The 20,380-nt window shown below is 36.9% G+C and overlaps 1 protein-coding gene across 1 annotated transcript in view; it reads left to right on the top strand.

Moving 5' to 3' along the window:
* VWA3B (von Willebrand factor A domain containing 3B) overlaps positions 1-20,380 on the top strand; it is a 70,959-nt gene that overhangs the window by 15,824 nt on the left and 34,755 nt on the right. The window contains 8 exon segments of the mRNA XM_035558092.1: positions 5,208-5,324; positions 8,867-9,054; positions 9,709-9,863; positions 11,772-11,910; positions 13,318-13,449; positions 16,569-16,667; positions 18,364-18,546; positions 19,829-19,956. Of these exon segments, the coding sequence (XP_035413985.1) occupies positions 5,208-5,324; positions 8,867-9,054; positions 9,709-9,863; positions 11,772-11,910; positions 13,318-13,449; positions 16,569-16,667; positions 18,364-18,546; positions 19,829-19,956 (1,141 nt within the window).

Below are 20,380 nucleotides of genomic sequence, written 5' to 3'. Positions count from 1 at the left end.
AAACCTTTCAGAATGGCCATGGTTATACAATATGAGAGAACCATAGTTTGGGGGGGGGGGAGGGGCAGAAGTAAGAGAACAAGGTGTCATCATCCCCTCCCCCCTTTTTTTTCTTTATGAAAGGTCATCAAGGCTTTCCCCCCTCACACCCCCACAGGGTTTAGAAACCAAGAGCAGAGCATGCTTCAAAGCCCTGCCTTTCATTTCATACTGATTCACAGTGCTGTAATGATTGCCTTCGGTCTGCTCCAAGTGCTTCCTTGCCAGACCCCAGTTGGGTGTGTGCATGGGGAGGGCTGGCTTCCTCTTCCCCCAGGCACCAGCCTGTTTCAATAGATGGCCCTAGAGCTCCTGTATGACTGAAATTACTTCCTCACCACTGTTTCTAAAGCTGAAAGCTGAATAGCTTTAATCGCTCAAAAGGGCAGTAATCTCCTTGAAGTGCATTGTCTGTTGTGTCTTATTGCTATTATGGAGTAGAATTTACACATTAAAAAGGAACACAATTAGCTTTCTGCATTTACTTGGCATTATAACCACAGTTGTGACATCACTGACAGCCAATCAGAGCCTTTTGGTCGTATACAGAACCTAAAATCCTTTCAGAAAAGAAAATGCGTAGGAGACATTAATTCTGGCCTGTGTCTGATGTCTCTTGTTTCAGAGACTCCTTCAAGGGTGTAGAAGGCAATAATAATAAAAGTGGAGATTACTCACTAATGTATTCTGAAACTGGTTCTTGAATGTCTGGCATAAACTATATAAGGAAATAAATAGAAAACGAATCAGAGATCTAATCTTCCAAATGCGATGTTTCCTGGAAAATAAGGGGAGGTGCAGGAATATTTTGATTCTGTTTCTTTTTGCACCACAAATGCAACAGCTGGAAACTAACGCTCATTGTTATGTTTTCTGGGCTGGAAAAAAACATTTTAAGGAAATCTGATAGTTTTCTGGGTATCCACTGAATAACATTTTGCAAATACAGGATATCTTCATGCTCACTCTTTTTCATCTACTTAAACAAACAAGTCGGAAGTGAACTACTTAAAACTCCAGATAAGAGCTGAATTCTCCCCTGTTTTGCATCTTGAGCAGTCATTTAGAAAGCAAGCGTGAGAAACTGCCAAATTTGATTTTTTTTTATACTCATTGAGTGGGTGCTTGAGATTAAAACAGGTGTAAACCAGTAAAGAATTAAGGTCCTTATGTTGGCAGACTCAGACCTGAGGCAGAAGAAATAAAGCATAATTTGGACCAATGTGGTGACGTCTCCTCATCCAGCACTGATTTTCCTGTTATCACTTCTGCCTACGTTCTTTATGTAGCTTCTGCATCTGCAAAAAGCTGTGGAATTAAGCAATTCTGTTGTATAGTTAAAATTATAAGTGGAAGGGAGGTGAAATTTAAGTTGGAACATGAAGACTTAGAGGGCAAGAGGCGGTGAAAGCTGTGGAGAAGAAGGTTCTTCCTGAGAGGGGCCATAGTTGTGTTATCTGCTTGGAGTGAGAGGGAGGTAAGTGCTAAACAGGGCTTGAAAAGTAGTGGCATTTTGAGCTAGATCCTGAAATGAACAGTGGTGCCTCGCTAGCTGAAGAGCACACAGCAGTAGATCTCTGGGCAGTGTTTTTCTGTGTGGTGGAATAGATGAGCTGGTACGTGTAAAGAAGATGCCACTGGACCCTAAATCAGGATTTGAGTAACGTGACAAATCCGAAGAGGGATATATTTCAGCATGGCCAGTCTTTTGGAATAATGTACTATTCCAGGCTGTGAAGACTGATGTGCTTAACCACTTTTTGAGCTGTGTAAAGCTGTATTAAGTGTGCTTGATTTTCCATGTTTACCTGATGGTCAGAGGGAAAATCGTAGGTTGCTGTGTTTAACATGGGGAGTGTAAGAGCACCAGCCTCCTGCGTAGCATTGAAGTAAATGAGCTCTGCTCTGTTTATGCACACAGACATGGGAGAGACCAAACCCTCCCTTCGGGAAGCCAGAATAATGACTACAGAGTGGCTGCTTTGCCTATGAGCTGTAGCAAAGAGCTTTGCCTCTGTGTTTTCCTCCTACGGGCTTTGTCCAGTCTTAGCAGCCTAACCTTGGCCTGGCAAATCTCTTTGCTAATGTGTAGAGAGTGATGCAGACAGCCGCTCTGCAATACCATGCAGGATACAAAGTTCATTTGCTTTGTGCATTTGCCCAGGGGAAAAGGGGCAGGATCGGGCCAGGGTGAGTTTCCCTGCTGCCTGACCCAGCGGGTGTGCAGGCAGCTGCCCTCCTGTTCTCCTCCATACCTCCATTCTTCCCCCTCCAAGGGTGAATTTTGCAAATCAGCACTTCGGGGAATGCTGCTATCTTCTGCTGCCACACAGAGGCTGAGGAAGGGACCAGCAGTGAAAAAATTAAATTGCCCATCTTGCCTTGCAGGCAAACCTAACTTAAAAAGTGTCTTACTCCATTACATTTGGATTTTGCTTCCACAGCCTAAGTCAGATAATCAGGGAAGAAATACTTCTGTTTTCCACCATTTGCTTTTGTGTTGGTATTTTCTTGGCGTTTTAAAGATGTAGTTGATTTTGCAGGCTTCTTTTCGCATGGACTTTTTTCAAAGCAGGATTTGTATCTTGAATATGGAATCAAATGGGTTACTGTGACTTGACAAACTGGATAAGTTTGTCTGCTGGGAGGTAGGTGTGGAAAAGCTTCTAAGATTGCCTGACAGCATTAAATAACTGGGAAATGGAAATGAGGCTGGTTACACATTTCCATGTACGTGTGCCTGTGCGTTTTTGCTTAGGCGCACTATCTTGCTTCAGCTCATGGGTGTCAGCAAGATGCTTCTGGCCCTCACCCTTGGCCTTCCCAGCGCCTGTCCCCATCCTCTTCCTCATTTCTAGGGCCTCCGTTTTCCAGGCCGAGGCCTCGTTGGGCACAGTTGGCCATGCACGATGTAGCGAGCCAGCCCCACATGCTGGTGCTCTGTGTGAGCCAGGGAAGGCAGAGGAGCGTCAAGGCCATCTCCCCGCTGGCCTCCCTGTTGCCATCACCATGTCATGGCTTTTGAAACAGAACTGGGGGTCTGGCCTGGACAGTTAACTGCCAGCCAGCACGGCTGGGGGTGTTTCATGGCGGGAGGCTCTTCCCCTCTGGGGATAACACGATTTTTAAAGAGGTCTTTCATGTGATGCAGGCGCCTGAGTTGTGCCAAGAGGCCTGGAGCGGCTGGGGGCTGCCCCCTCCGAGGAGGTGGCTTTCGGCCATAGGTGGCTTTTCAGTTGGTGGCCCCCAGAATAGCACAGCAATGAGGTGTGAGCCCAGGGAACTTAGACTGAAGGGAGGTTTGTACTTTCTTAGTTGCTTTCTTAGTTGTTTTTCACCAATGTGCTTTGAGGGATGGGCTGTGGGCTGAAAACTGCTGCTGGAGGCTGTGGTGTGTGTGTGTGTGTGTGTGTATATGCACGCGCACGCGCGTGTGTGTGTTTGGGGGTTTGGGGAAAGGCACAGCTTTTCCCTCCCACTTCTCCTCAGCTGCAGAGGAAAAGAAAAAGAGGTGCAGGTGGAGGTGGAAGCAGAGAGGGAGGTAGAGGTGAGCCTCCTGAGTAGAGAAAGTAGCTTTGGCTGCCACTGGTTGTGCTCTTCCAGCTGAATCCAGGAAAAAATGTTGCTGTATACAAGGTTTTCAAGGCAACTTGGTATTTGCAACATGCAGTTGTTGGTGCTTGTATTTGTCCCATACAATATACACCATCAAACCACAGCACTAATAAGGAAAAAATACTTTCTGTGCAAGACCAATTTAATACACTGTCACTGCATTGCACTGTGGAGCAATCGTTTGTTAAATAAAAAAAAAAAGGAAAGTTGACTTATTTCTAAAGCGTTTGAACAGAATATTTTGGTTGAAAATAAAAGTTAATAATAACACACTTCAAAAATTTTTATCTGCCTTTTATGTTCTATACTGTGGAATTATCTGCTTTGCTTAAGGTTTTTGTTTTGTGATTTAGGAAATGATCTTTGCAGTAATGGCTGAAACAGATTTTTTTTTGAAATACAGGAAGGTCCCAGGAGATGGCAGTGTACAATAACGCATTTCAAAATATTTCTTGGAAATTAAAAGCATTTCACAATTAAAGTTGAGTTGTTATTTTGTAGAATGTTGCTATTATTATTTCAGGGAAGTTTATCAAAGAAGAAAATGATCAGGTTTGTTTGTTTACTGGTGGCCTACTTTAGCACACAAGTTTGCATATCTTATCTTTTATAAAGGGAATTACCACTGTATATTAACTGAACCACTAGATGCTAAGATACAGTTTGCTTTGTTCAGCATCTTCGTGTGCAATTCAGTAATAGGTTGTAGTCTGCATTTGTGGTTACAATAGCTCATGATTAATTTCTTTTTATATTTTTTACTGTAATATTACACACAGTTTTTATATATAGTCCTATATTGCAATTTAAACTCTGAGACTCACGTAATTTAACACACTTTTAGTAGTGTCTATTCTGCATAGATATACCTGGTGACTCCATTTTGATAATTGAACTCTACTAAATAAATACACATTTTAATCTTTTAATAAAGAGAATCAAATCTATTGAGATTAAGAAAATCTTATGTCAACACCAGCTTTGTATTTTTCCATTTTTTTGGGAATATAACCTGATAGGAATATATTTTTTAAAGCGTTTAATTATGGCTGTTGAGATTTTTTAAGATTAAAGTCTTACCAGAAATACCGAAATTATATCACATGCTCTTCTGGGAAAGAAGATTTAATTTTGAAGAAAGGTGTTTAGGTACTCTAGGAGACTGAAGGAGCTGATAATGTCTTCTCTTTAAAGTTTCAAAGTTGGATCTCATATTTGGAGATTGTTTTTGCAGTGAAGTCCAGAAGACAACATGAATTTCTTTGTGGAATTTTCTTATTGTTATCTGAGAGTTTGAAAAAGGATTTCCTCCCACTGTGGGAACAGTCTGGGGCCAACTCTGTAGTTACTTCTACCAGACTAATTACCTCGCAAGTTCTGGTGCCGTTTTTGAACTCCGTCAAAGAACTGCACTTGTCACTGCAATGGGACCTTGTGAACAAGGCCATACAGTAACACCTGGATGAACCCAAAGACTTCATGGTAGTAAAGGAGTTATAAAAAACAGAAATTGTTATGAAATGTCAAGTTCTATTTATTATTCCTTTTTGCAGTAGCTGGTGTTCGTGAAGATGTCTTTTTGATCTGGAAGGAGTTGGAGGAAGCCAGGAGTACACTGAGACAAGTTCAGAAAATTTTATCAGAATCTGACCAGCCTGCTTCTGGAGATGGTATCATTTATGTTTCCTTCAAGAGAGTTACCATTATATTCATGACCAATATCTTGAACAGTGAACAGTTTTGATTGCACATTAATCTGGGGACAATTTTCTCTGAAATGGCTATGTACAGAGAGGATCTATACTTGGCAGCTAGACTTTGTGTGGCTTGAAAATTTCCATTGCAAATCTTTGTTTACTGCTGCTTAAAATTTACTAAACTCTAACAACTAAGGCTGAAACATGCCATTTTTATTTCACCAGTTACTAGGTTTAGAAATTATCTACTTTTCAGGATGTTGAAACTCCTTTTTTTGTTTGCTCTCTCCTTCTCTGCCTGGGCTGGTAAGTTTCTGATTTTGTTCTACACAGAGTTGGGGAAATCCCCCAACATGATCTCTCAATAGCCTCCAACTTGATAAGTAGTTCAGTTTCCCTGAAAGGGAAGAAGTGTGGGTTTGAATTCCCTTAGCAGAAGGTAGAGAGGACTGAAGCTAATTCTGTATGAGTGCTCTGATAACTCTTGCATTAAGAAACATGAAGAAATACCAACATCTATTTGTTAAACTAATAGTTTCCACCATTATGTTTGACTTAGAACATAATCCATTTGGATTGAGTCTTACTGGGGACAGAAATGTAGCTACTTTCTGAATCCCTGGAAGGCTTAAACAGGGTCTGGTAAGACGCTACTCAGCTCTGATAGATAGAGGTGCTCTGAGCATGTTCTGGAGCAGAATGGTAACACTGGCAAGTTTTAGTACTGAAAACTTGGGAATCTGTAGAGTCTAGGAAGCTTCAGGGTTGAATTGTAACTAAGCAACTGGATTTTCAGGATCAGAGTTGTGATTGCCAGTGATTGGCATATTCTGCATTACACCCTGGCTTTAAAATAGTTACATGGAGTCTGGTGGTATTTTTTTTGTGTAAGTTGATAAAAGGTTCAGGGCTGAATTAGAATGACTCATCAGAGATTTTTTGTAGCTCTAGTGTAGTTTTTTGTAGTGCAATTGCTTTCGCTTTGGTAAGGTGGAGGCTGGGGCCAGATGCCCTTTTCTGGATCACCTACTGAGGAACAGTTTGTACAGCTGCTTGATCAGTCACCTGAACTCTCTGCAGTGTGTTGAGGTGTGTGATTAAGGTGGTGATGGTGAAGATTTGAGCCTGAGAGCTTTCTCTGCCTGCACTGGATTTGAACATCTGACAGTAATATAACTCTGCAGGAGTTAGCTTGAGTCAATTCTTCTGTGAAGGCATAATACACTTCTTTGTACTGATAATAGCATCTTCTCAACTAGCAGGACTTCCCATATGAAGTTAAACAGTTCCACCATAATGCATATGAACAAGAAGACCACAATAAAGCTCCAAGGGCAGCACTAATTTCAGTGTTTATTTATGGGTGCTTGACTATGCAGCTTTAATATTCTTTTAGTGTATATCTTCATACATAATCACTTCATAAATGAATTAAAAAAATTAATTTACGGTGTGGTTTATTTTGTCACTTCTTCAGCATTATTTGACTGTTGCCCATTGATCTGAATAACTGCAGTCTTTCTTTTTGTCTGCATTTCTTCCTGTTTTTGTCTTGATCTCTTTAAAATGCTCATCTGCAAAACAGTTTGTTCTTAAGATTGCAGAGTTCTGCAGGGGATGAAAAAGAGACAAATTTTCTGCTTACTTTCCAGATAATGCACTAGTTACCTGAACTGAAGCATGTGAAAAAAAGAAAATAAGTTTTCTTTTTAAAATTGTCTGTGTGTGTTTGTGACACTTGCCACTTGTTGTCCTAAGGACCACAAACAGTCAGAAAGGAAATGTTTCCACATGAACAGGCTCTGCTCCTGCACCTGCACTGTCGCTGTCTGATCTCTCTGTTTGTTAAGGCAGTAGATGGCTACATAGGCTTGTCTACAGGCTCAGGATCTCCACACTTGTCACTGTAGCTGCATCTAAACAAAGCAGAAGTTTATACCACCTAGATATCTGAAATTAAAGTGTGAGAAAATAAATTCACGCTGCTATAAGACCCTATTGAGCTAGTGATGAGTGACTGCAGAGCCCTTTATCCAATTATCTTTATACAGAGGTGTGCAGTGCCCAACCTTAAGATTGCCCTTAGAAAATTTCTGAAACAATACAACATGAAAAGGGTAAGCATGAGAACAGTCATAAGAGGTCAGACAAAAAATATCCTATTTCTTGCAGTATCCGTAACAAATGGTAGAAGGAGTGTGTAAACTAGAGAATATATGAAGATGGTACACCAGTGATTTGTGGCTTAGGATAGATGATGCAATATTCAGACTCTGAAAAGGCAATAATGTGGAGAAACACAGCCAAATCACTTCCAGAGATGCTGTAGTTTGCCTTTTACTCTAAATAGTCTTCACTGAAAAAGAACAATGGCAATGTTAGTCTATGTTCTTAACTGTATTTTCATTTATATCTTCCATTGTTTCATTTTCTCAAATGATTCTCCTCAAAGTTGGACATCTTATACTGAATCTTTTATGGCATTTTGTACTTCAACAGTTAAGTCAATCTTTGTATGATTCAGAATATTCCTTCTATGTGTTGATTCTGTAGCTATGTATATTTAAGTTCTCCGTCTTCTGATGGGTTTGTGCCAGTTATAAAGGAATTTGTTGCAAAGAATTGCCCAATATAGAAAAACAAAACAAAACAAAACAAAACCACCACCACCACCACCACCACAACAACAACAAAAATCACAAAGTAGATATTAAAAATGGATCAGAAATATCGACCCACTCCAGAGCTGTCAGTAGAAGTGTAACAAGTTCAGAGCAATGTGTGAACTTTAGCAGCTCTCTGTCGATCATATGAGTTTTAATCTTGACAAAACGTAGATGATAAGGTTGGCACAGGAGCACGGTTCTGCTATAGGTGACTCTCTGCCAAAGTTAAAATATCTGCTCCAGAGCTTGAAGGTGTGAAAGCTTCTTAACAGGCCAAATATGACAAAAGGTATTTTGCTTCATCTTTTGATAACTGTTCTTACTCTATTTTTTTCCTCCTTCCAGCTGCCCTTGGGCAAATCTATAACAGAAAACTCTAGTGCAGTCAGATAAAGTGTTGGAGGAAAAAAAAAGAAATTGATAATTAGAGCCAATAATATGCTAGGCAGTCTTAGTGACATTTATATCTTCTTATGCAGTGTATAAAGCTGTATTTTAAGTTTGAAGAATATCTAGGCATTTATTATTTAATTCTGATGGCCTAATCACTTTTTATTGATTTCAAAACTATGTGTTGATGGTCACATGTAAAACCAAAAACATTTAGGTGCAATTCTAAGCAAGAATTTACGATTTAGAATTTAGTCAGACTTCAGCCATAAATATGAAAATTTTGACCCCAGTATCATAGCCTGTTGAAAATAGCATATCCAAAATGAACCATATTATGCATGAGTTTTTTGTTTTGTTTTTATTTTTATGTTTTATTTATAGTTTGTTATATTTTTATCTATATCGTTTTATTTTTTAATATTTTGTTTTATTTTTATTTTTTATTTATAATCAAAGCTGATCATCCAATACAAAAGCATAAATCTGATGAATATTTGACTTCTGAGGAGTGGTTGCAGAGGTATGGCTTGAAAGCTCAGAAGCTCACACTGTATGATGCACTTGCTGATTGTACTTTTCGCCATGCGGATGGGATTGTTGACATCAAAACTAAACCAGAGGATGAATCTTCACAAACTGATGCCGTGAGTAGTGTTAGTTTTCCCTCATAGCCTGTGAATTGCTTTTTTTTCTTTTTCTTTTTGGTTATTGTTTTAAAACTTGAAATATTGATTGAGAGCTGAATTTATGACAAAGTGCATGATCTGTTGGTATGTGTTGTTTTTTTTCTTTCCTAAAGTCAGTTTATTAGTGGAAGGAGACAAACATGGTCAAAAACTGTTTCAAAGGGCTATTTGAAAATGATTTCTTCCTGGTCCACATATACTCTGCAGGGAAGAATCAGGCCTGGCTTAAGCAATGCCTTGTTTTCCTCTTTTTTATGTGGGGTAGGGCAAAGGTTGCTTATCATTTTCATTTTCCTTAGAAGTGTTGGTCTCAGCTGCTCCAGTGCTTGTAGGCCTTTAAGCAAATTTGAATTAATTTTTCTTAACTATTTGTTTTTCTCAAGCTCTACCATTGCACTGTTCAGTAAGCTTCTGTTCTTGCAAGCTACAAGAATAAAATTGGTTTCTGTTGACTTGTGCTAGAAGCAAATTCCATGACCACCCTATTCTGTGTCCATTTCTGCACCTGTTCACTTGCAACAAGGCCATACCTTTGAAGTTTGTTTACTAAATATTGTAGGGCACAGCAAAAAAAAATATCTTGTAACTGAAACCTGTTTTTCTTGCCTGTAGGAAACAAAGAGGAAAGTAATTCATGCAAAATACTGTGACAAGTTTGTACATACCTTCTGGAAAGATGGATCTGTAGTTCATGTATATGTTACTACAGAAAAGTATAAGCGGTATGAAGAGAAAATGAGGACTGCCCTCAGACAAGTGGAAGGAAGGTTAGCGTTCTGTCACATAAAAACATTCTGTGTTATTTCACATTAGTGTTAAAATGTTTGACATTTCCTGTCATAATAAGCTGAAGTAGTTGGTACATTGCCAGTAGCAGTATTAAGCCAGAAATCCATTCATGTGTAAGATTTCTTAGTAGCCACGTAAGAAAACCGATGAGCAGTATCTTTTATTCTCCATCTGTAACACAAAGACAAAAGTCAGTCAGCACATTGTAGAAATACTGTTGGAAGTGGCAAAAAGCATTGGAACATAGGGTACATTGGAACAAGGCAGAAAACTTCAGAGTCGTTCATCCTGCCCACCTAGGAATCCCTTGTGATACCGCTGGCACCAAGTAGCATGTATTGGCTTGTACCCACACTGATAATGGTTATCTGCCTTTTCTCCAATTTTGTGTTGAAGAGAACAAGTTTGATCAAGGTTAAAGCATGAGCTAACCATTAACACCTATGATCAGAAGTTCAGTGCTCAAGCTAGTTTTGCTTTTCTTTAGCTATATAGATACACTCTGAGAATCTGCAGGATGGCTGCAAAAAAAATAGGCAATTAGAGGGTCTGATTCATCTGTCCTAAAGATGTCCTTAAGTAAATCAGATTGAATTGTGACCCATTTCTGTGCTGTCTGGAAAGAAAGTTTTGGTTAATTTTAATGTGGATATCTCTGTTATAGATTACATAATTCCTAGTTTTTGTATCTACATTGAGAAGAGAAGGAAACATTCAAAAAAGAGATTGTAGATTCAAAAGGAAGAATAAATATTGCCCTGTGTTTTGTGTATTAGGACAATGAGATGTCTCACTGAAAAAAGCAGGATGTGAACTTTTGTTTTACGGCAGCTTCTATTTCAGAATATAATAGCCTGAATATATTTAGCAGAGTTTTGTTGTTCATTTTAATTTATCTTCATCTTGCTGTATTTAGGATAACATTAACATGATTAACATGCAGTGAAAGGAAAATTTGAGGTAAAGGGCTTTGGTGTGTTTATAAAATCCAAGCCAAGGTCATGGGTTTGATGTTTAAAAAGGTTCATCTCATTGTTAAAAAGTCTTGGTAGACTTAATCAAACACTTTGGGGGAAATAACTAATGGTAAAATAGCTGTCAGTAGTGAATGTAATAGGATCTTTTTACTTTCTGTGATACAGTTTTTTAAACCTCTGTGGGAGATGAGTAATATTTTTCCCAGGGCCATTTTATTCTGTCTGCTAAAATGCCTGTGTTTCAGAGTAGCCAAGTAGTTTATGAATCTCAAGGGAAATTAGATTTGGACCTTTTGCCGCCGTTACTAAGGAAATGTTGTTGTACACAACTGTATGTATGCACGTATTTAACTGGCAGGCACGAGTAAATCCTGTTTAAAATGTAAAACGCAGTCTGTGTTTAAGGCCCCAGGTCAACAAGGCATTGAAGCATCTGCGTTACATTAAGACTCTTTAAAGTGCTCAAGTTCCTTGCAGAATAGGTTCTCAAGTGGTTTCCTGAAAAGGGAGGTGTATTAGCATATGCTTAAATGATTTCTTGAGTTCAGGCTGGAGAACAGTTACAGAGGCAATAGTTATAGGTACTTTCTCATGGGATTTGCTAGCTCAAACTACTGTATAATTGACATTGTACATATTGACATTATACATATTTTTTTTGTGTGCGTGTTTTGTTCATCTCCAGATCCCTATTGAAATTAGAAAATAAAAATGTCTTGCATTGTTATGCAGTGATAGATGATATACAAGGCCAATATACCGCTCATGACAGGGACTAGTAACAGCACTTAAGCAACAGGAATAGAAAATAACAGCAGTGATAAAAGATCCTTCCTGTTAGATGCTGATACACAGTGCTCCCAAGATCTTACATAATGTTTTTTTTTTTTTTTTTTTTTTCTTGACCAGAATTAAGTGGCTTCAACAAGGAAGCAGAGGGCTCTTTGGGAATGTATTTGAAGATGATGTCTATATTCTTATTGATACATCCCAGTCTATGAAGGACAAGCTGCCACTGGTGAAGGAGAAAATATTTCAGCTCATACAGGTTTGATGAAGTGATGATTCTGAAAACTGTTGAGAACTGTAGAATAGGCTGACCTTTTCCGGATGGTTGTTACCCTATCTATCTATCTATCTATCTATCTTTTTTTTGAAATTTATTTATTTTGAAATGGTTTTCCAAAATTATCAGCTTTATAAAATTATTTTGATTTTTCTTGGTGTGCCACTTTTTTAGTTGACATTTTCTATTTTTGTTTTATTTATTTTTTTTCTTTTGTGTCTGTACAAATGTTTGAAAGAAACCTGGAGAAAATGTTAAAAATGAAAATGGCTTAAGTATTTTTTCTTTCCCTCAAGCCAACTGACTCCTAAAAAAAAAAATAATAAAAAAATTCATTTTCATTTATTTTAAGCAGTGTCATCCAATTCCACTGTAATGTTGTGATTTGTAATATGTATTTCATACTGTGACATTAGAGGGTGTAGAGCATTTCAAGGTTGCTTGCATCTTACAGAGTCACTCAGAACTTTCCTAAGTGACTTGCAAAGTGCAGAAGTAGCTTAGAAGCAGTGAGTACTTGAAGACATACCTGAAATGGATTTATCCCACATAGTTTTAGAAATCTCCAATGATATCACCTGAGCTTACATTAATATTTGAGAGAAACAGGTACTGTTAAAACATGGTTCATCTTGATTTTTTCAGATTTGAAAGAAATAACCGACAAACATGCTATCAGTCTGACACTGATAGCAGTCGTTAGTAGGGCTAAAAATATTAAAACTATAATAGAGAGGTTTTTGAGCTGTGTGTAAGTGATAGGATGTAGTATGATGTGGTCCATATCTGTGGTAGCAGATCAGCCTAGAAAATGATTACTGTGCCAGAAGTTGTCACAGGAGCTGCACAGAAATGGTGGAGTGAAAGAGACCAGGCTCTGAAAGTTTGTACTAGCTTGCACAAAGCTTTCATTCCTTGTAACTTCAGTCCAAAAGCAACTTCAGCAAATTCTCAGTTCTCTCTTGCTGTCGTAGTTCCCCTTGCCAGTGTTCTGCATTTGATTCTTGTTCTTCTCCTCTAAATAATGTCTTATTTTGATTCTGATTTCGGATTCCTTTGTTAAGCAGTCAAAATATTTTCCTTATACCAATGTTAATACCTAGTTTCCTAGCTTTCTTTCTTTCTCTCCTAGACATTTGCTGTTCAAGTAGTTTGAGAAATATGAGTAAATGTAGATTAGCATGTGGAAGTTAAATTATCTTAATAATTGCAGGCAGTGATTGTCTGTCTCTGTGTCTCTCTATATGCCACAATTGAATATTACTGTAATTTATTGTAATGATATAATCAACTGTATATGAGTTAAAACAAGTCTTACTGGTCAGTGTTTCAGGATACAAGTATCCTTTCTTTCAACACTGAGTGAAAATCAGGTTTTGTCTCTTGCAGGAACAATTGAGACACAAAAAGAGATTTAATTTTGTGAAATTTAGTGCCCAAGCAGTGGCATGGCAAGAGAAACTTGCCGAAGTTAATGAGGAGAATTTGCAAGATGCCTGGCTTTGGATAAAAGGACTAGAGGTAACATGGAAGCTAATTATCATGCAGCATGTTAGTACAAGGTTATATTTGTGTTTTCTCTTTCTGTATGGTTGGGGTATTTCTGGATTTGACTTGAGCAAGCTGAAAATATAGAGGATATATAGACTTTAGTAGATCCAAGTACAACATATTATCTGTCAGTTATAATCTTTTAACTGTGGACCAGTGTGTAAGATCATATTAATCCAGTTTACAGCATGCTACATTTAACAGCCACAGTGCAGGCATTGGCCAGTTTGATTTCTTTAGGAACCGTGACAGTGTTCTCAGACCCTGGATCTAAACTTGTCACTCTTGTTGTAGAGGTGCTGCCTTGGTGAGGGCTGTAGCTGGTAGACTCACAGCTCAGAGGTGGTACAGGGAACTGTTTGGCTGCCAGCTGGTGCTCATGAGCTGGAGGAGCATTTCTACTCCCTTTTGGTGCCTAGATAGACAGCTGACTTTAAATTTCACAGGAACATGAGAGCAAGCATACTCAGACCAAACATCTGTCTACCTGACCAATATTCTTTTTCTGACAGTGGCCAAAAGCCAAGGGTTTTCCCTGCAACAGAATAGAAATGCTTGTAGTCAGACCCAGTCAGGCACCAGATTGACTGTTGTTGTCAGCTGCTCTAGGACCAATTATTGTGTCAAATGTGGACAGCAATATCACCAGCGCTGGACAAAAAGTCAGTCATGTAAAAGTACAAATATATCCAAAGTTTCTAACACAAACACACACACAAAAATATGTTTATATAATAAAACCCATCATCAACATTATGACAGCTCTTCATGAGACTTAATAATGAAATTCCCAAGGGTGAGGGAATTGGGGAAGCTAATTATTATTAGCTTTTCCCAATTATTTTATTGGGGAAACTCTGAAACAGCAAAGCAAGATAAATAAGTTTGTATTCTCAGAAAATGCTAACAGACAAATGAATGAAGAAGAGAAAGTGTTGGTGTGGCCTCACTGAATAGTTGGTGAATACTTATAGCTGAGGTTAGTAAACTTAATTTTACAGCCTTCCTTCAGACTTAAAAAATTGGATCCGTTTAAGCCATATGGCATGGTACAGCATCATGCATATTTCCTAATACTTTGAACTAGTATAATTTGATGCCATCTTGTATATGCATTCCGGAATGGGCTTTTTCATCACTATTAACTGAATTTTTGAATTGTTGATAATAAATTTCCTTTTAAGTGTTCAGATCTAGATATCTGAAAATATATAGGGTGTCTGACATCTGCTGCTGACCTTTTAGTCTATATAAAGCAGCACAGGCTTTAAAGAGATCAGAAAGCTGGCTTGACAGTGAAGCTGAAATGAACAGAAGATCACCATGGAATATTAATCAGAGTAGATCCTTTGATCTTGTTTTATACACTTTGGTCCCAGGATGCTGAATTAGGGAGCAGAGCTATAAACACGAACTAACTGTTCCTTAAAAAACCTTTTGAGGTAATCATATTTAAAATTTGAAGGGTGATTATGCCACGTAAATGAAGCGTGTCAACTTTTTTTTAAACAATGATAAAGACTGCTTTTGTAACAGTAGCTAGTAAGAAATCTAACAGTTTTTATCATAAGGTAGTCTTTTCTCTCACATCATCAGCATCCACAGTATTTTCCCATGATATAGCAGAAGCTGTTTTTTTCAAATCAGATCAAAGCCATGTAACATTATTGAAAAGAGCCAAGATGAGCAATTTACACATAATTACAGGTGATGCATGACTTGAACTTTATAATGCTTACTAAAATATTGGGAATAATAGATACATTTGACACAAAGCAGCTGGCTCAGACTGATTATTTTGCATAAGTAGGTACTGTTAAGAGATTTTTGTGGATTAGTAAATAGGATTATGAAGCATCTGAACTGTGGTGTAGCCTGGCACATACCGCGTTACATAGCCATACAGTGTCACTCCCAGAGTGTACCTCCTATTTCATTTCACCTGCTTTACCTTCTCTACCCATTCTAGTGAAACTTTCCTGGAGGGATAGACTGGGAATAGTTTTAACACAATTAATGGGACTGAAGGAATAATGTTATATCTTAAAGTATTTTTGCATGTATGAGTTGATGTTAGTGATTTATATTTATCGTATGTAATGTATTAAACATGTGGATCCTGAGTCTCTTCTTAAACCACTACAATCCCTGCTGCCATCAAGAGAGGTAGTTAGGCATTATGATAAAATGGACTTGTATATTTTCAGGGATATTACTTGGACCCCATTAAAAGAATGACTTGATGAACCAGTTTTGCACACTGGTAAAACCTTACTTTCCCCTTAAATATTGAAGTTTTTGTAGCTTTCCTGAAATGTTTGAAAAGTGGAAACCTGAAGATGTAAATTGTAGGGTTTTTTTTTGTGGTTCCTGTAAGATGTGAAATGAATTTTAGTCATTTTAGTCAGTTTAGAGTTGCATTTAGTCTAAAAAGAAAAAAAGATTATGAACATTACATAAGTGAATGGCACAAATTACTCAAATATGTTTTTTTAGGGGCGACAGTATTGTTTTATTATGTATTTTTTTGTTGTTATAGCCAACTTTTGTGCTAAAAAACAAATGATACTTAGATTGATGGGCTGAGAGAGTAACTGGGAAATAGTCTGGGAAAAAATTGTTCAGAAAACCAGGAAGTCCTTTACCTATTTTTGAGAAACTCATTTGTGGAGCTTTTGAATCATTTGATTAAGTAAAATATGTATTTCAAGTGAGTGCAATGAGTTGATATTCAGGAGCAGTAGCAGGAAAATGTAATAGAATTTATCTTTTATCTTACTTCTTTCTCTCTCTTTACAGTCTTTTAGTGATTGCAGTCCCTTCTACAGCTCATATTTCTGTTGCTCAGCATTTTGCTTATGTGTGTTTGCATAAGTACTGAATACCAATTTGGTACCAATTCACACTACTTTGACACTTGCTTTGATTTTTCTAGCCATTTGACATAAGTATTTTCAACATATCATTACTCATTTTGGTTCTGTAATACCCCTTGAATTAGTACATTGTCATTATGAATTTAAGAGCACAGACAAGGAACTAGTAGTATTTATAACTGTTTCTTTGTCTATTTCTTTTTGGTGTCTTAGGTTGGAAGTTCCACAAATACACTCAGAGCTCTCCAGATTGCTCTTGCTGATGCTGACACACAGGCTATTTACCTCTTGACTGACGGGAGACCTGACCAGGTATTTCTGAAATAAGAAAACAGAAACTGCAGCAGTGTCAGTCAGAAGGCTAAAGCAAATTGTATGAGATGAATATCGTATCTTCAGAGCGGAGTCTCTTGGAGGTTGTCGTAAAATTTAAAAAACTTGTATTTGAGATATGTGCTGTTTGAGAAAGGCTTTGATTAGAACTCTTCTCCCACAGTCCAGTCTTTGATGCATGAAAACACATGACATTTCTAACTAGTTGTTTTAAGAATCTGTTAATTGATGAAACATGAAAGATGTATCTTGATATCTAAGCTTAGGATTTGTATTAAAACTTGTTCCTAATGTAGTACAAATCTCTCTCATGAAATAAAAAAAATAAAGATGATCCCTTAATATGGTTGGATTTAAATATTAAAACTGCCCGGCATGCAGTGAGTGTCATTTTAAAAATATTTTTTTTACTCATGAAAATTTAACTTTGTTTAAATGGCAGATATGAGGCAAAATCCTGACTTTACTTAGGTAAACAGCTGGGCTGCAAGGCACATAAAATTAATTACTGAGCAGCACATTGCAGAAATAATACCATGATAAAGAATAAAAATGTTAAAAGCTCACTTTGCTTTTTGTTTTGCTTTTCTTGATGATAGGAGTGTGGCCTAGGAGGAAGAAGAGTGGATTTATATGCTTCAAAGTGATTTGAATATCAAAATATAAACTTGATTTAAATTAGCATATGATACTTTGACTTACATATTTTAATTTGGTTTCTATTTTTAGTTTTAATCTTTGATCTTTTCTAAAGGCAAGTTGATTGTTATTATTATTATTAAAATTTATCAGTTTACAACTGCATACAATCTTTGTATTGTTGGGCACTTTTGCAAGCTAGCAGCATACATTCATGTTTTATTAAAGATTACTTTGGCTTAATGTACACTTAGATTCCTCATTTAAATATTTTTATTGTCAGCAATTAATGAATATGTTTTTTTTAACCTATTTAATAATGGCTTTTATGACATACTTTTTTTTAGAGGGAAAGTGCAAAATGATAGAGATTTCATTCATTTTTAAAGTTCAACAAATAGATATATTGAAAATAGCAGGAAAAGGCTAAGTTTTTCAAGATATATGACAGCTTTTTGAACAACTAGAGTATTATCAGAATTTAGAGAACTCAGTCAATAATTTCATGGGTGAAAGATCACCAGATCTGGAACATTTATAGACACAGCAGATATACTTTCTCATCTGAGTTTTATATCTTTATTGGAAGAGGAGTGCTACGTTTCCTCTTTTCTCAGCCTTTTTTTTTGGTATTGAAACAACTTGTCATGGAACTAAGTTGGCTTAATAAAAATATCATCAGATTTATCTAGTTATATACATTCAGTGATACTAAACACCAATTAATTAGTTTCATTTCCTTTACTTGAATAATTTACTTTAGAACTTCAGAAACAGGTTGTACTGATTATAATTTAAATTTTATTTTATGAGAGTGTCCTGTGCTTTAATGCATTACTTGTGTTTCAATTCAGTTTTAAATGAGCATATTTTGTATAATTATGAAATAATCTATATAAAATGCATGCTTCTAACTGATCTATATCTATCTGTCTCTAAGCATCAGAATGGCTAATTGCATTATTACAAATTCTTCTTATTTTGATATGTATATTTTTAGATTCCACAAGTTTCATATAACTTTTTTGTTTTTCAGCCCCCTCAAATAATTTTGGCTCAAGTACAGCTTCATTGTAGAATTCCCATTCATACTGTATCCTTCAACTGTGATGATACAGAAGCTAATAAATTTTTGAATGAACTATCTACTGAGACAGGGGGACGTTTTCATTATTACAATATTTATTCAACTGACCCTGATGGTGCAAAGTCTATTATTGTGAGTATTTTAAAATACATAGGTTCAATTCTTCCTGATATTGAAGGAACCATGGGACTGACATTATTACAATTTCACAGTACAATAGATTATTTAGAAAAGAGGGTTAATCCTGGTAAGATTTGAACTGATGTGAAAGTAATGAGTATGCCATTTTTGTTTATGAAATTTTGTTAGATCACAACAACAAAACCCCCCACATTTGTAATGCTGCTGTTGCTAAAACAAAACAAAAGTGCCAAAGACCAAAAACAACAACAAACAAACAAACAAAAAATATATAGACAAAATTCATCTCTGGAAGAAGCACATGATCTCTGTTGTCACAAAAACAAATTACTGTTGAAAATGAAACTGTGTTTTGTATCCTCCTAATGAATAAGAAAAATGCAGGGCTGAATTTTGCTGAAAGCTTGCTCTACAATAGCCACTGGGGAGAGACCTATAATGAGTAAAATTACTAAGATAGCAGTGACCTATCAAGTGTAACTAATGAGCTCAATCTAACAATTCCCACTAGGAAATTTCTGAATGGACTAACAGAAATACCCATTTAAAGCATATTCTTTTTATAACTAAAGTTAACACTCACTTAATTAGTTCCACAAATTTTAGAAATGGTGGTAGTGGAACCATGAGAACAACTGGGAACAAGACAGTAGCAGGCACTTTAGAACTTTGCAGAAGAAGGAAGAAGAAGGAAGATCTGAAAATACCCCAACTCTTGGAAGATATTGGAGAGAGTGTACTGGCCAATTTAGGTGATGCTGCTGATGTGGAGTATTCACATACTCTGCACATGTTGGAAAGATGAGGGTCTAGAGTCCGTGTTGTCCACGTGCAGCCTTTTGACCCTGTGAGAGTTGTATGGGGATCACCTTTGGAGTTTCTTCCTGTTTCCTCCTGCAGTCCAAATTATTCCTGGTCAGTTCACTTCCAACATTTACTTGAAGACTATGGTTCTTCACATTTTTCAGGGACAGGATGTGATACAGCTGTGATCTGTAGAGTGACAGAATGGCACTTTTTGTAATATACATATCTTGCATTTTTATCCTTTTTTTTTTTCTATAAATCCATTTATACATACAGAAAGTGGGCAAAACAAACCTTGGTTTAGGAAATGGGAAGACTACCTGAAAAAATATACAAAATTATGCAGCTGTCCTAATTGAGTCATTATTCAAAATTGTTATCAGAGCTTGCATAGTTTCAGTTCAGTTCAGAAATGAAACATGCTTAGGAGTAATTGTATTAAAGCATCTGATTTTCTCTTTGATAGAGTGAAGACATACATCTTTTAAAACGAGAGATTGAACAGGGAGAAAAAGACCTAGAGAAAGTGAAGACCTTTCATGCTGAATGTCTGATGATGGATTGTTATAAAGAAGAAAATGATTCAGAGAATTGGTATGTCTTCATACTGCTATTAGGCCAATAAGAGAGAGGAGCTATCTGTTACGTTTCTTCTTTTTCATTGTCTTGCATTTTTGTTCTCTGACACTCTCCTCTTTTAAAAAGAAAGATTGATTTTTTTAAGAAACAGTTACATTAATGGAAAAGAAAAGCCCGGAAAAATATACTAATAACTGTGATGGCTGAAACTGGAACAAAGTGATAGGTAGTTTCAAATTATTTGGAATAATTAAAGCAAAGAGGTGAAAATATTTTACTCTCTCTAGCACATGGCAAAGTTGTTCCCTCTGCCCTAGGAAATTCAATAAAAATTATTGTCCTATTGGTAGAGTTGGCTTAGTACTACATGACTAGATTACCACTCATTGGAATATGCTGACTGAAACATAAATTGCTTAGGAATGTGTTTGTTTAAAAG

This window comes from Cygnus atratus, chromosome 1, assembly GCF_013377495.2.
Source record: "Cygnus atratus isolate AKBS03 ecotype Queensland, Australia chromosome 1, CAtr_DNAZoo_HiC_assembly, whole genome shotgun sequence".
Lineage (NCBI taxonomy): Eukaryota > Metazoa > Chordata > Aves > Anseriformes > Anatidae > Cygnus > Cygnus atratus.
This window is presented reverse-complemented; position numbering and strand designations above follow the sequence as displayed.